The 14233-nt window shown below is 37.6% G+C and overlaps 1 protein-coding gene across 35 annotated transcripts in view; it reads left to right on the top strand.

Moving 5' to 3' along the window:
• svil (supervillin) overlaps positions 1-14233 on the top strand; it is a 154935-nt gene that overhangs the window by 73459 nt on the left and 67243 nt on the right. For 30 of the 35 annotated variants that reach the window (XM_062957694.1, XM_062957697.1, XM_062957695.1 and 27 more), the window contains exons 1-3: positions 5248-5323; positions 8591-8657; positions 12938-13029. In XM_062957694.1, coding sequence (XP_062813764.1) covers positions 5263-5323; positions 8591-8657; positions 12938-13029 — 220 coding nt within the window. In that variant the 5' untranslated portion in view covers positions 5248-5262. Of the gene's footprint in view, positions 1-1197; positions 1215-5247; positions 5324-8590; positions 8658-12937; positions 13030-14233 lie in introns of those variants that run through there. The other 5 variants (XM_016994262.2, XM_008112362.3, XM_008112347.3 and 2 more) reach the window with 2 other exon arrangements.

The following is a 14233-nucleotide window of genomic DNA, read 5'->3' on the forward strand; positions in this document are numbered from 1 at the left end:
CTTATGTAATTCGTACCTGGAGCTTATTTGAGAAGCAAGGGTATAATCTGTTTTACTTTGATGGAGGAGAATTCCCCTTTCAAATCATCCTGGAAGGCAGGAAAGATGCTAGGATAGAGTTCAGACTCTTTTTCCCTGAAGGAAAATGAATACATGTATGTCAGAGCACCAGAGAGGCTGTGTTTTCAATAAATTTAACATTTTCTTGGTGCTCTACAGGTTGTTCTTAATATAATATTTGGAATTTTTGTTTTTTTAATCCATGGTGTTCACATTCTTTTTATGAAGCAGTGTCCTGGATTTAGGACAGTGTCATGTGAAATTTCTGTAAACCACCTTGAGATCTAACTTTGGGTTAACAGGTGGGATATGAATATGGATGAATTATTGTTGGTATGGTGGGGAGCAGGAGGAAGCTGATGACATCTGCTCAGAATATTTTCAGTATATTACTCTGTACACTGAATTACATAGGGCTTGGAAAGCTTTTTTAAAATGTCAGTGGCCATACTGACTAGAGGATTCTGGGGATTGTCAGCCAAGTAAGTAACTTTTCTAGGCTGTCAAATCTGGTGTGACTACATGAGATGTAGTTACAGTTGCAAAATGTCCAGTCCATGCTGAGTTCTAACCTGACAATAGAAGTCCATTGGAGCTTGCTTGACAACGTTTATTTGAATGCCATTTATGGGCAGCAGGAGCATGGGAGAATTTTTGTCTTGCTTGTGGGAAGTTTTATAGGAAGCCCTTGGTTGGCTATTCTAAGGCACATTGTGTGAAAACCAGATCATGGCCTGACCTAGCAAGGCTTTTATGGTTCATGGCCGCTCAATTATGCAAATCTAACTATGCTGCCACAACTGGGAACAATGGAAGTGAGCGTCTTACTAATAGTAAGCAGTGAAGGTTCGTTGTTGAGTCATAAGCATGATGTTAGGCATCTCTTGTCAGTGTACACAATAACAAATCCTGTCTTTGGTTGCTTTGAAATAGGATATCTGTAAAAATAGAAAACAGAGTTTAATGAGTTCATGTAACCAAACACATATTGAATTCTTGGTGTATCACAGAACTAAATGTAAGAGGTTTGCCTTTTCCTTCCTCTGAAGCTGATAGTGTGACCTGCCAAAGGAAACCTAGTGTCTAAGTGGGGATTTGAAGCCCAGTCTCCAGGGTTGTAGTTGAATACTCAAAGCCCTTCCTAGTCATCTCAGGTAAGACCAAATGACTGCAGCCTCTCTTGATTTGTGTGATCATCCCCATTAATTGGGTTTGTCATCTTGACTATACTCTGATGTTGCTTAGCCACATAGTTTTAATCTGAGAATTGTTGAAATATGTGCTTAGTATTTATCAGATATTTAGGGGGAACTGAATTTTTATGGGATGACAGTGCCTTCATTTTCACACACAAACCCAAACACAGATCTGTGGACTGAAAGTAAAGTTATGTGATAGCGTGATACAAACCTCTTTAGATTACTATCTAGTATTTATTGAAGGCTTCAAGCTAAAGACTGTTGCTGTAGTAGTAGGTAAACTAATATATGAAAGCAAATTCATCAAGTAGATACTGAAAGGTAGTAAGAGTGTGTGAGAGGGGGGGGGGGGAGAGAAGGAGAGAGAAGGAATGAAAGAAAGAAATAGAAAGACCAATGTTATTCTTAAGATTCAGTGAGACCTTCTTTGGAGCAAAGTGGCACTGATGGATATTGGCCTGCTTTTAAATACCAAGGTCTTTAGGAGATCTTTTCACTGCTGCTTGAGATATGGTTACCATATGTCTGTATCCTGGAATTTCCATGTGTGTCTCCCTGTAAGAATTGCAGTGAAATCTTCATTTTAGCTACTTAATCCTGATACTTGAGGAGGCAGTGGATTTGAGTTAAGCACATGAGCCAGGAAGCTTAAAATGATCTGTTGGTCCCTCCCCCTAATATCAGCCCTTTTGTACTTCATTCTCGGCAGATTGTTCTTTGAAAAACCATCATGGTACCATTTGAATATTTACCAGCCATTTTGGACATTTCTTATCATTGACAATATTCTGCTTAAGTAAAAAAAAAATTGTATGTCTCCTGTTTTTAACAATTTGTAATCGAAGAACAATTGGTGAAATTGTACTTATATTATAAGCCGGTGAATATTTTATGTTTGCCTTTTTGTGGGGAGAAAACAAACTACAAGAAGTCCCCAAGTTGCAAAACAACTCATAGTTAAGAGTTAGAGACAACAGGAAGTTAGAGAGATCTACCCCCTTGGAAGGGAAAAACATTCCTGAAAGAATTGTTATTTCTCCAGTTTTTACTGGATTTACTGGATTTTGGAAGGGAAGGGTAGAATGCAAATGAGTGTGCATTAATGGTATGCAACCCCATACCATTATTTAAGTTTTCCCAATTTGACAATTGGATTGTGAAATCTGAAAGTTACACTGAAATCCCCCTAATATGTGTTATTAAAAAGTTCCAAGTACTCTTTTAAAAACCCCTAAAATAGAAATACGCATTTAAAACATGGAAGGAAGGAAGAAGGAAGAAAGTAAAAGCAGAATATCCAGAAAGAGAAAAGAATTCCAAAAGCAAACCTTGATGTTACAATTTTATATAAGGAACATCATTTTATCATGCCATTGTATATAATGGAACTTGAGCATGCACGGATCCACCGCGAGTCCTGGAATCATTTAATTCTACATTTCTACAAAAACTATATATACTTGTTCCTTCTCACATGTTTGTGATGGTTTTTCTCTGACTTGGGGTTGGGGTGGGATAGTTTGTCCCATTTAGCTAAATCATTCAAATCTAGTAGTGTTTATACATACTATATAAACTTTGTGCTATATACATCTTTGTGGTCATATCATAGTCATCTTCCATCACGCCTTTCCAAATTGTTCATCTGTCAGTCCTGAAAGGAAAAGTTCAGATTGCCTCTATTTCCCTTTTGAACAGCTGTTGCTCTTTAATCCCCAAAAGCCAACTCGTGCCTCTAGGTTAACAAAATCTAAAGATTCATCTCCTAAAGACCTAACTCAGGATAGAGATTATGAAGGGTGGGGCATGTGAAATGCATGCATTTACTTATTTTGAATTCCCATAAAAGTACATCAAGATTTATATATATATATATATATATATATATATATATATATATATATATATAAACATAAACGTGCATCATGCCTGTTCGTGCTAATCAGTATTGTATGCCCAGATCCGTACATTTCAATCATGTTGCCATTTATTAAAACTACTATAACAGGCATGGGCATACTTGGGCCCTGCAGGTGTTTTGGACTTCAACTCCCACCATTCCTAATGGCCTCAGGCCCTTTCCTTTTCCCTCTCAGCCGCTTAAGCGGCTGAGAGGGAAAAGGAAGGGGCCTGAGGCCGTTAGGAATGGTGGGAGTTGAAGTCCAAAACACCTGCAGGGCCCAAGTATGCCCATGCCTATACTATAACTTTGAATTAAAATTTCCTAACAGCAACTGCAGTATAATAGAAGCAGAACAAAGCAACAGGTTAGTAAATACACTGGATAAACCATATCCATTTCATAAAACAAATATCTACCTGAACAGTAGTGTATTTTGAATATAGAAAAGTAAAGGTAAAGGTTTTCCTCTGACATTAAGTCCAGTCGTGTCCGACTCTGGGGGTTGGTGCTCATCTCCATTTCTAAGCTGAAGAGCCGGCGTTATCCGTAGACACCTCCAAGGTCATGTGGCCAGCATGACTGCATGGAGCGCCGTTACCTTCCCGCTGGAGCACTAACTATTGATCTGCTCAGATTTGCATGTTTTCAAACTGCTAGGTTGACAAAAGCTAGGTCTAACAACGGGTCCGTACTCCGCTCCCTGGATTCGAACCTGCAACCTTTTGGTCCGCAAGTTCAGCAGCTCAACGCTTTAACACACTGTTAAAACAATGCAAGCCAAGCTTCCAGTGAAAAGGATATCACACTTTAGTTGCACTGACTGAGAAGACCTGTGGTCTCCAAAATAAACAGTTGATTCGTAAAAATAACAAGGCATGGAACAACTATTGGAGAAAAAAAATGTTTCTAGCCTTTCTTCTTAAAAAAAATTGAGGAGAGAGGAATATGATGCTGACCATAATGAATTCTGAAAGCTGTGTTGAAAATACAGTGTTTGGATGAAGGCGATGGGTCGTCAGTGTGATGTGTCTTTGTCTTGCTGCCTGTTAATTGCTATCAAGTCAGCTTCCACTTTTGGTAAATGAGAGACCCCTCTAATCACCTAATTATTGAGCAGCTTTGCTAAAGTCTTGCAAACCTAAAAAAATAGGATGCCTTGAACTGGAATTTAACGTGCTTTGCCAGTACTGAGTTGCCTGTATATCCTCCTCCTCACCTGTCAGGGATGGAGCCCCCAGTGATACAATGGGTTAAACCCTTGTGCCGGCAGGGCTGCTAACTGACATGTCAGCAGTTCGAATCCAGGGAGAGCAGGTGAGCTCCCTCTGTCAGCTCCAGCTCCCCATGGCGGGACATGAGAGAAGCCTCCCACAAGGATGGTAAAAAATCAAACATCCAGGCGTCCCCTGGGCAACGTCCTTGCAGACTGCCAATTCTCTCACATCAGAAGTGACTTAGTTTCTCAAGTCGCTCCAGACACAGGAAAAAAGCCTGTCAAGGATAAAGCATTTTTCTTGTATGTCACCCATAAATCTGAGTTATTTCAATAGGTTTCTATTGGCCTGCTGTCTAGTGGGTCTAGTGCTTAACATAATGAATGTAATTACCAGCATCCGTCCTTCTAAAGAGTAACCTGATTGCCTGCTTATGCTTCCTATTTAAACTACCAGTGCAGTATACTCTTGTTTAGATCTATTAATTTATCCTTCCTTTAAGGAAAACACTTCTGTCGTCTCCCCCACCCAGTAGAAAAAAAGGGTTTAGGTTATTTAATTGCCGTAATATATAAACAGTAATTTGGCTAGCCCTTTGAAGTGGTAATGTTGTGACTCTCCCAGTCACCATTGTCCAATCTGTTTTAGCATTCATGTGCCTAATTTCTTCTTGTAATCTGATTACTGTCTTGAGCTGCTCCAGTTTGCAGCCTATTGCTATGCATTTACTGTACTCCCTAGGACGTGATAGCTTGACAGGTCCATCCCTGTGCTATGAAAAATCTCTACATAATATTGCAAAGACGGGCCTAGGGCTGGGGCTGGCTGAGAATTAGCTGCTATTGTAGTTTTTCTCCTTTGCCGAGTCCCTTTGTTTTCTGCAACCATGTTCCGGAATCCTTGGATATCCAGCTATTTGCGAAATGTCAGATACTCTGAAGAGCAAGGTAAGAGTCGCCTGTACTTTGCAAATAATATAATTGATTTTAACTTGCATTGTAATCTAAATTGAGACAGTTTTTGTCAGGGTATCCCTCCCTTCCTGTCTTAAAATAAAATTGCCACTTTATTTATCTGCATTCAGTTTGGCTTCTAGTTTTATTGTTTCCTCAAAGGACGCTCTTTGAAAAAATCCGATTAGATGAATCTTCTAATTAGCTTAGCGAGCAGTTGAATTAAGGCCTTGTAGATACTGAGTAGCCATTACCGGGTGGGCTTTAAAAAAAAAAGAGTGATGCTTATAGCGTGCATATGTTAAGGAAAGGCATGATTCCCGGCTTTAAAAAATATGAGTGGTGACATAATGAACAGTTGAAACTTGGCAGCAAGGAACTCTTTTATTACCTTTTAATAAATCGACCTAGAAATGTGTGCATGAATATGTGGATAGCTTTCCAATGAGGGGTTTTATTAATGTAGTTGTAGTGCTGTGACAGTTCAAGTAACAAAAAACTAATATACAAAACTACCGGAGAGATTGCTGGACTTACTCTTTTGGATTCGCCCCCAAAATAGCAGCCATCTATCATGAGACAGCTCAGGAGAGAGAAATGCTTTAAACTCCGTGGAACATCTTTATATAATTTAAGTGCTGAGATTTCAGCAGTGGTGTCTTTCCACCTCCTGAAAACTTTTAATACATTCTGACAAAAATGTGGACCGTTGCTAAGATCTCCAATTAGAAGTCTGCAAAGAACTGAAAGTGTTGAAGCCTTTTGGAATTTGTTGTATTAAGTATTCCCTTGCAGTTGTGTGCGCCAATGTTTAAGATGCTCCGTTCATTACAGGCTTTACAATATGGGTTGGTACTCCATGAGTAATGGAGACTTGTACCATAATATCTTCCCACCCTTACTGTGAGCCTCTCCTGTTTTGGCCTTCTCTCTCTATGGCCTGTTTGAGGTTTTATGGTGAAGAAAGGTTTCCATGCCAAAAGCTGTGTTGGGTTATACACAATTTAGAATTACTATAAATTTTTATGCATGCCTGGCTTTCATTTAACCTCAACTCATATACTGTTAGAGAATTATTAACAGCTGCTCTTTTCAATAGTACATATTTGCTCTTTTTTATCTTTTTTGTTCTGTTTTCATAAGATTACTGTGTTTCAAACAGAGCGTTAATGGTAAATAATTTGACATGGTTCTTGGCTTTCATACTGAATTTCTATTTGTTTTTGTTTAAGTTGCTTTTCTATATTGTTACTCTGAACAATAAGAAGAAGAAAGCCAGAATCTTTGCAGGGAGGAGTCAGGGGGGAAAATAATGGGTTTTTTTTTCCAATCTAGAAAATAATGTTTACTTCCTGACTAGATTATTACTGTCTATTCTAATTAATCCCAAACAATATTTTACTGACTGCTTATTTGTCTTCCAATCTTTCTGTGTTCTTGTTATAAAAGCTAGCTTTACTGGGATATGGGATAGAATGGGAGAAGAGAGATACAAAAGATCATACGTCTTTGTAGATTTATTAGAACTTTTCAAACAATATATCTATTTCTTACATGTATTTTTAGTCATTTGAGAATATCTAAGATACTTCCCATGGGTGATATGGTTACAAAAAGCCGATCCAAAGCAATTGTTGCTCAGCGTAGTTTTTCTGAATTGACTCTTGGTGCGTAAATTGCTGATTTAACCTATATTTCTGTTTTCTCTCATATTCTGTATACAATTAACTATTGTATTGACTTTACCTTCTCTGTGTGAGACTTTGTCAGGATGCCAAAGTCCTGATTCAGTGCATTTTGTAGCAGCTTTGATGTCCAGCCTAGCTCATGGCGTATTCTTAGATAATTTGAGGTTGACATAGGTATCCTCATAGGGACCTGTAGTAAATCCTCATGCAATCTGATATGCATTCCCTCTCATAGTGGTTTCTACATTTCCAGCTTAGAGACACTCCCCAGTTTAAGTGGAAGACAATTACTTCTTTAGGCACACCACTGTTGGATACCAGTTTGTTGCAGATGTGAACTATAAATGCTATAGATATGTCTCACTCTTTTAAGTGCACATAGCAGGGGGCTATGGGTCAAACATCCCATGTCATCTCTTTAAAGACATCTGTTAATGTTTTCCATATTTCCTGTGGGGAGTACTGATATATCCAGAACACTTGTGCTGTTAGGTTATTCTCTGTTGCAGCCACTTACAGAGAGTAAGCAGAGATATTGCCAAGATTCTGTTAAAGCAACCTCCAGACCTTTGTCCATATTTGCAATAGTCTGAGAACTACAGTTCAGAATACAAGGGGGGTACAAAGTTATATATAAAAGTGCTAGATTCCTGAAAGTGACGGACAGTATGTACATATTATTAGTTGCTCTGTTCTCAAATTGTGATGAGGGGCTTTTTCTCAGTGAGGGTTATATTATACTTGCTCAGAGGTCCATTGATATTTGGTCTTTAGGGGTGATTTCCAACTGCTAGAAGATGAAGAAAGTTAGGTTTTTTAGACCTTGGGCAGGAACTTTGCAAACATTATAGTCCATAGATGCTTTGGTAGGTTTCTGACCTTCTGTTCACTGTCTAGAACAGCCAGATATGGCATTGCCAGGCATAACACAAAACCATAGGGCAGGCCTGTAGCCAGGATTTTGATTTGGTGACCATTCAGTTATATTTAATTTCTAACATGCTCTGAGTTGTAGATATCCACATGGAGAAGAAGTATATCATTTACTAATTGTATTTGGTGGGGATTGGGTTCATGTAGAAAGGAGAGGATTAAAATGAGAGAAGTCTGAAACTAAAACATTATTGGTGCAAAAGATAATACTTTTGAAGAAAGAATGTGAAATTTATGGCTTGCACCAAGGACCTAAGATTTTGATGCTCTCAGCTCCTAGCTTTCTGTAGCTTCCTCAGTTGAGGACCTTCAGGTGTGTTAAGCTCTGGGAATCCTAGGCCAACATATCTGGAGGGCTTCATGATAGGGAAGGATTCTCAAAGCCTATAGTTTCTGTTCTTCCTTCTTCTGCCCTTATTCCCAGAATTGTCTGTTTTGAGCATAGACATATTTCCATCATTGGAGTGTAATGGGCTTTGTTAGGTTCACAGATAAACAACTTCTTCTTCTTCTTCTTCTTCTTATTATTATTATTATTTATTGTAGCTCCAAATTTTTGTTTGTACACTTTAAACTCTGTGTGTGTGAATGCGCATGTGTGTATGTATGGTGTTAATAATTCCCCCTCTCTCTGTTACAGATTTTGACAAAGAAAATTTGGTCAGGTATAAAACTCCAAGGTTACTCCAGCGAAGGAGGACACTAAGGTAATGTATATATTCTTAACTGTTCATGAATATAATTGATCAGTGAGAAACTTATTGACTTCATCTTTGTTGTCTTTCTATTTATTTCATGGAACAAAGTCCATGCAGTCAAATGCATCAAGGATTTATCTTCACTGGGAGCCAAAGGGCTAAGAACTGCAAAAAGGACTTTTGATGCATCTGAAAAAAATGATCCCTTGTCCTCCAGATCTTATGTTATAATAATTCAATGTGCCACAAGATTTAGTCTACTGCAGCAAAAAAAAAAATCGATATCCATAATTCCTCTCTGTTATTTATACAGTGGCATTGTTTTTGTATATGAATCTTGATTGTTACAAAATATCCGTAACAGTTCATCTCTCTTTCCCTTCTACCACAAGCCTTTTAAAATTTAATTAAGGTCACAAAAAGACAACTGATAAAGTAACTCCAGAATATAAGGAGCAACTTTTAAGAAAAAATGAGATGCTTATCACATTACAACATATATGGTCTATCAAAATAAAATGTTCTATGGAGTTATCATGTATTTACATTGTAGACTTAATGCAATTTGACACCAATTTCACTGCCTTGGTTCAATGCTATGGAATCCTGGGGATTGTAGTTTTGTGAGGCACTAGCACTCTTTGACGGTGAAGACTAAAGATCTTGTAAAACTACAACTCCCACGATTCCATAGTATTGAGCCATAGGAGTGGTGTCAAACCACATTAATTCGACAGTGTAGATGCACCACTAGTTGTGGACACTAGTAAGCATCACTACCCTCATTGCAGCAATCAATAAAATGATATATCTAACTATTACTAGATTCTCTGATGGGCTCATGTTATTTTTCCATGGTAGTCGTGCCCCAAAGTTTATTTAACCAATCTGAGATTGGTGGGATTTTATAGTCTATAGCCATTTTAGCTGCTAAACATTGGTAGCCAATTAGTATTTGTTTAGTAGGATTTATTTCACCTCCTTGTGAGTATTATTGTAAAAATTGCCTACTTGTACACATCTCCAGGCTCCCACAAACCTATCATACGTCTCAGTTGGTTGTTCATGGTGTCATTTGGCTAAAAGGCCACCATACCATTATAAATACACTCCATCCCATTTGATTTCAAAAGCCAGGCTGGTTAATACCTGGATGGGAAACCTTGAAACTATCTGAAACTCTAGAGAGACAATGCTAGTCAGAGTTGACAATATTACTGCAAAAGAGACAAATATACCAATGTTCTTATAGGAACTGACACTTAAGATAAAGGTTTTCCTCTGACATTAAGTCCAGTCATGTCCAACTCTGGGGGTTGGTGCTTATCTCCATTTCTAAGCCGAAGAGCCGGCGTTTCCCGTAGACACCTCCAAGGTCATGTGGCCGGCATGACTGCATGGAGCGCCATTAACTGACACTTAGAGAACTGAAATTAGGTTTTTGTGTATATGATGGAGTAGGGGGAAAAGGGGTATGTGTGTTTTTTCTTTCTTCTTGACCTCATTCAATGACAGATTCATTTTTTGTTACCTCTCCATTTAGGAGTTCAGAGTGCTGGCCTCTTTCTCTGATGAGTACAATAAACCATAATAAAAAAGCAGTTTTCCTTGGAGTTTTGACTGCTGGGAATGGTAATTAGGTTAATAGGACAGATATTAAAAGACTGCCTGTCACCACAGCAGAGAGCAGTCTTTAAGATGGATGCTTTTCATCTTTAAACCTTGTCTCATTGCCTGAAATTGTTATTAGCTGTTTTAAGAAGAGATTGGTCAGAACGCTTCACAGTTTGGTATTTGCAAAATGCCCATAAAATTATGGTGTATAGAAATAGATTTAACAGTTTCTTAAAGTGCCATAGAAATATTTGTAGACTGCCTCCCTCCAATCTAATAAATGAACAGGTAAATTTTGAACTCATGTACTCTTAAAATAATTTTCATGAACTGTAATCACAAGATAGTTTCCAGCTGAGATGTTGGAAATTTTTGTGCTTTGTTCTTCTGGCTGCTGTGAAGTATCTAAAAGATTTACCAGAGAGGAAAAGTCATATCATTGCCTTTCTAATTCATGACAGGTAGGAAAAATGCAAGAATTATGGAGAAATTCAAACTTGCAGATCTACCACAAATAATTGCATTAGAAAAGAGCATTATTTAGAAATTCAGTTGGACTCTGATTAGTAAAATGTGAACCTTCTAAGTGAATTTGTCTAGAGACAATTGTTTTCCCATCTCTAGCTCATAAGATACAGCATATTTTATTGCCAAACCTCCTGGTTTTAAGATTAATTTTTAAATATTTATGTAACTTCATGCAAAAGCATAACATTCTTAGCATAAGCATAAAAAATGACAGACATAAAACAGAGGCAGTTTCTCCACAATGGAGAGAATGATAATCATCAAGGCTATACTATTAAAAGTCCTGGACAGTGTTTCTGAATCCACTGTGTTATAATTCAAATGCACATTCCTCTCCACTGTTCATTACTGAAGACTTCATAGTGCTTTCATGATAGATAGCCTCTTGAATGAAAACCTGGCACCAATATTTAATCAGGATCAACCTCCAAGATGAGAGCATAATACAGCTTTAAAAATAGAGTAACCTCCTGATCACGCAACTTCTAAAAATCTAATTTGGATTAATTTTCCATGTAATCATCACAGGCCTCCTTAGAATCAGAGTTTACTCTAAACGTTTTGCATCAATATGTCAGACTAGGAAGCTGGGCATTGCAATATAGATGGTTCTAGGAAACTGGATGCTGCAATACAGATGATTATATTGCAATTATACTGCAATATAACTCCCACAATCCCCTAAATGGCTGCAGCATTGTGGAAAAGGTGGGCCAATATTGCTTCAAGGTTAGCTAAGGCCACTTTAGGATATAACAGTCAGCTTTCCACTGACTGAAAATATTCTTGTAAAATGCCAAAAACAAACCTTGATTTTGCCATGTTATAGGAGGGCACCATTGTATATAATGGGACTTGAGAGTCCATGGATTTTGGGATCCATGGATGGTTCAAGGAATCACATATCTGAAGATACCGAGGGCTCACTATTTATTCAAGATTGTAAAATATGGCTCCATTTGTTCCATCCAGATTTCTATGTTCAAAAAATATCTAAAGCTTGCAATTCAGTTTTGCTTCTGCGTACTATTATATGACAGTTGGACACCGCATTGCTTATTATGGATGATGAGTAGGTGTGACATTAGGGCCACAGTAGACAAGATCCTATTTTTAGTGACCACTTGAGCAACTTATGGCAACAGAGAAAGGCCCTAACTTCAGGTGATAATAGGCGGTTCTTACACCAGGTGTAAAGTCTACTCATATCCCAGTTGCAAATTCTATTTCTATCCCAATTTGAATGTTTCCCCAAAACAAATGGACCTTGAAGCTTTCAGAACAGTGGGCTCCTGCTAATAGTCATCTATGAGGTTTTTAGGTGTCAATGACTATGCCTAAATATCCTAAAACACCAGATCCCATCTGATCTTGGAAGATATGAGGAGTCAGCACTGGTTAGGATGAGAGACAACCAGTTAATGCTAGTTGCTATTGGTTATATTTAAGAGGAAGCAACTGGAAAAATGAATATTCCTTGTCCAAGAAAACCCTATGAAATTCGTAAGCTAACTGGTGACCTGAAAGCACAAACACACAAACATACCCAAAAGCAGAGCTTGGACTATAACTCCCAGAATTCCCCAGCCAACACTGATCATACTAGCTAAGACATTTGGAAGTTATAGTGGGAAAAAATAATTTTTCCCAGGTCTTGCGGAGGTTGAAGAACACATATTCACTACACTCTGGGATATTACAAGGATTGATACATTGAGAATTTTTGACGGAGTAAAGTAGGACAGTGTCTAAGATCTAGAAAGATGTGGGAGAGTGTAGCTCTCCAGGTGTTCTTGGAGTACAACTCCAGGATCTATATTTGCAATGTGAGCCAGGGCTGATGGGTGTTATAATCCATCAACTCCTACAGGCCATGAACTAGAATATTGTAAAATTTCTGTCCTTAAAATCAAGGATAACTTATAAGAAGGCCGTTCTCTGTTTTATGAATCAAGAAGTCAAGAACCAAAAGAACTTAAAACAAAAGTTTAAACATTTGATGGTTCAGTCTAAATCCTATGGCCTATGCAACTGTTAATTATCGGTGTCATCCATGTTTCTAACAGTGAAAACTATGTTTTAGTTTAATTTGATTGGTAGCTGAATCTTCCATAGTTTTATTAAAAGAAGATGGTGATTATTTTCAGTTTTCAGAAAGAGTTTTCATTTGAAGATAAAGAAGAGCTTGCAAACAGCACTAAGGATATCGATGCCAGCCTTTTAGCAGTGCTTCCTAAAGGTAAGTGCAAAATTGTTTGCGGACATTAGAAAGGTCTTTAGATAGATAGATAGGTAGATAGATAGATAGATAGATAGATAGATAGGGTTTACTGAATATTTCAAACATTTGAGAGATTATATTTCACACCGGAAACCTATCGTAGGTATATATTCCTTATCAACAAAGTTATAATCCCGTATTTAAGACAGAAGATTCATAAGATAACTATTTGAATGAGTTAACATTTTCAAAAGATTTTATGGAAGAGAGTTACATAATTAATTACTTTTTTAAAGCTCTGCTTTGAATGGTTTTCATACATAAGTCAAGCTGCATGTAGAAAAATCAGCAATCATAAGTATTCCTTAGCAACTTTTCTGGTCTGTTTGTCCTTTCCCCTAGGTTTAGCCATCTATCTCGGTAGAGTTCTGTCCTGATGGAAGGGGATTTATTTGTATCATAGAGAGACTGTTCATTCCTGAAATTCAAAGCTGTGTGACAGGCTGAAAGTACAGACAAAATGCATTTTACTCTATCTCTATTCTCCTCCTCTTCTTCTTTTTCTTCTTCTTCTCCTTCTCATTTGTATCTAGGATACTGTTAGCATATATGCATTTCGTCTTTCATTTTGTCATATCTGGTGCCTGAAGTCAATTTACTTTGAACATGCACCTTTGAAAACTCATATTATCTCTTATGGAATTTTTTGCAGAATAACTCAGTTTAGATACACTGAGCAGCCTTCTAAAATATATGCTAAGGCATTTTTGCCTAACGTGCACACTTTTAAAAAGGCAAAACGCTGAGCGACTTCAGCAAAACTGACGGAAACACATAGTGATTCACATATCTTTAAAATGTTTTCTATTTCTTGTGAATGTTCTGAGTTTCGCAGCTGTTTTAGGATAACTTATTGTAGTTCAGTTGTGCTCTTGATGGTCAAAAGTGTATGCTGATGCTCAGAGCGACCAAGCATGTCTGTGCGAAATTAAATACCTCTCCATGGGATTGTGAAATGAGGTGCAGGTGGTTTGAACTGATAACATATAGGTTACAGGATGTATGGGGAAAGCATATTATATTTAGCCATGTTTTCCATGGATTTACTAGTGTCTTAAGGAACCAAATACCTTTAAACAACAGCAAATATGAATCAACAAGACTATTAATAAAAAATGTCAGCGTAGCTCTTTGTTTCCCATCATTAGGAAAAAACCACATG

Source organism: Anolis carolinensis, chromosome 6, assembly GCF_035594765.1.
Source record: "Anolis carolinensis isolate JA03-04 chromosome 6, rAnoCar3.1.pri, whole genome shotgun sequence".
In the NCBI taxonomy this organism is placed as follows: Eukaryota; Metazoa; Chordata; class Lepidosauria; order Squamata; family Dactyloidae; genus Anolis; species Anolis carolinensis.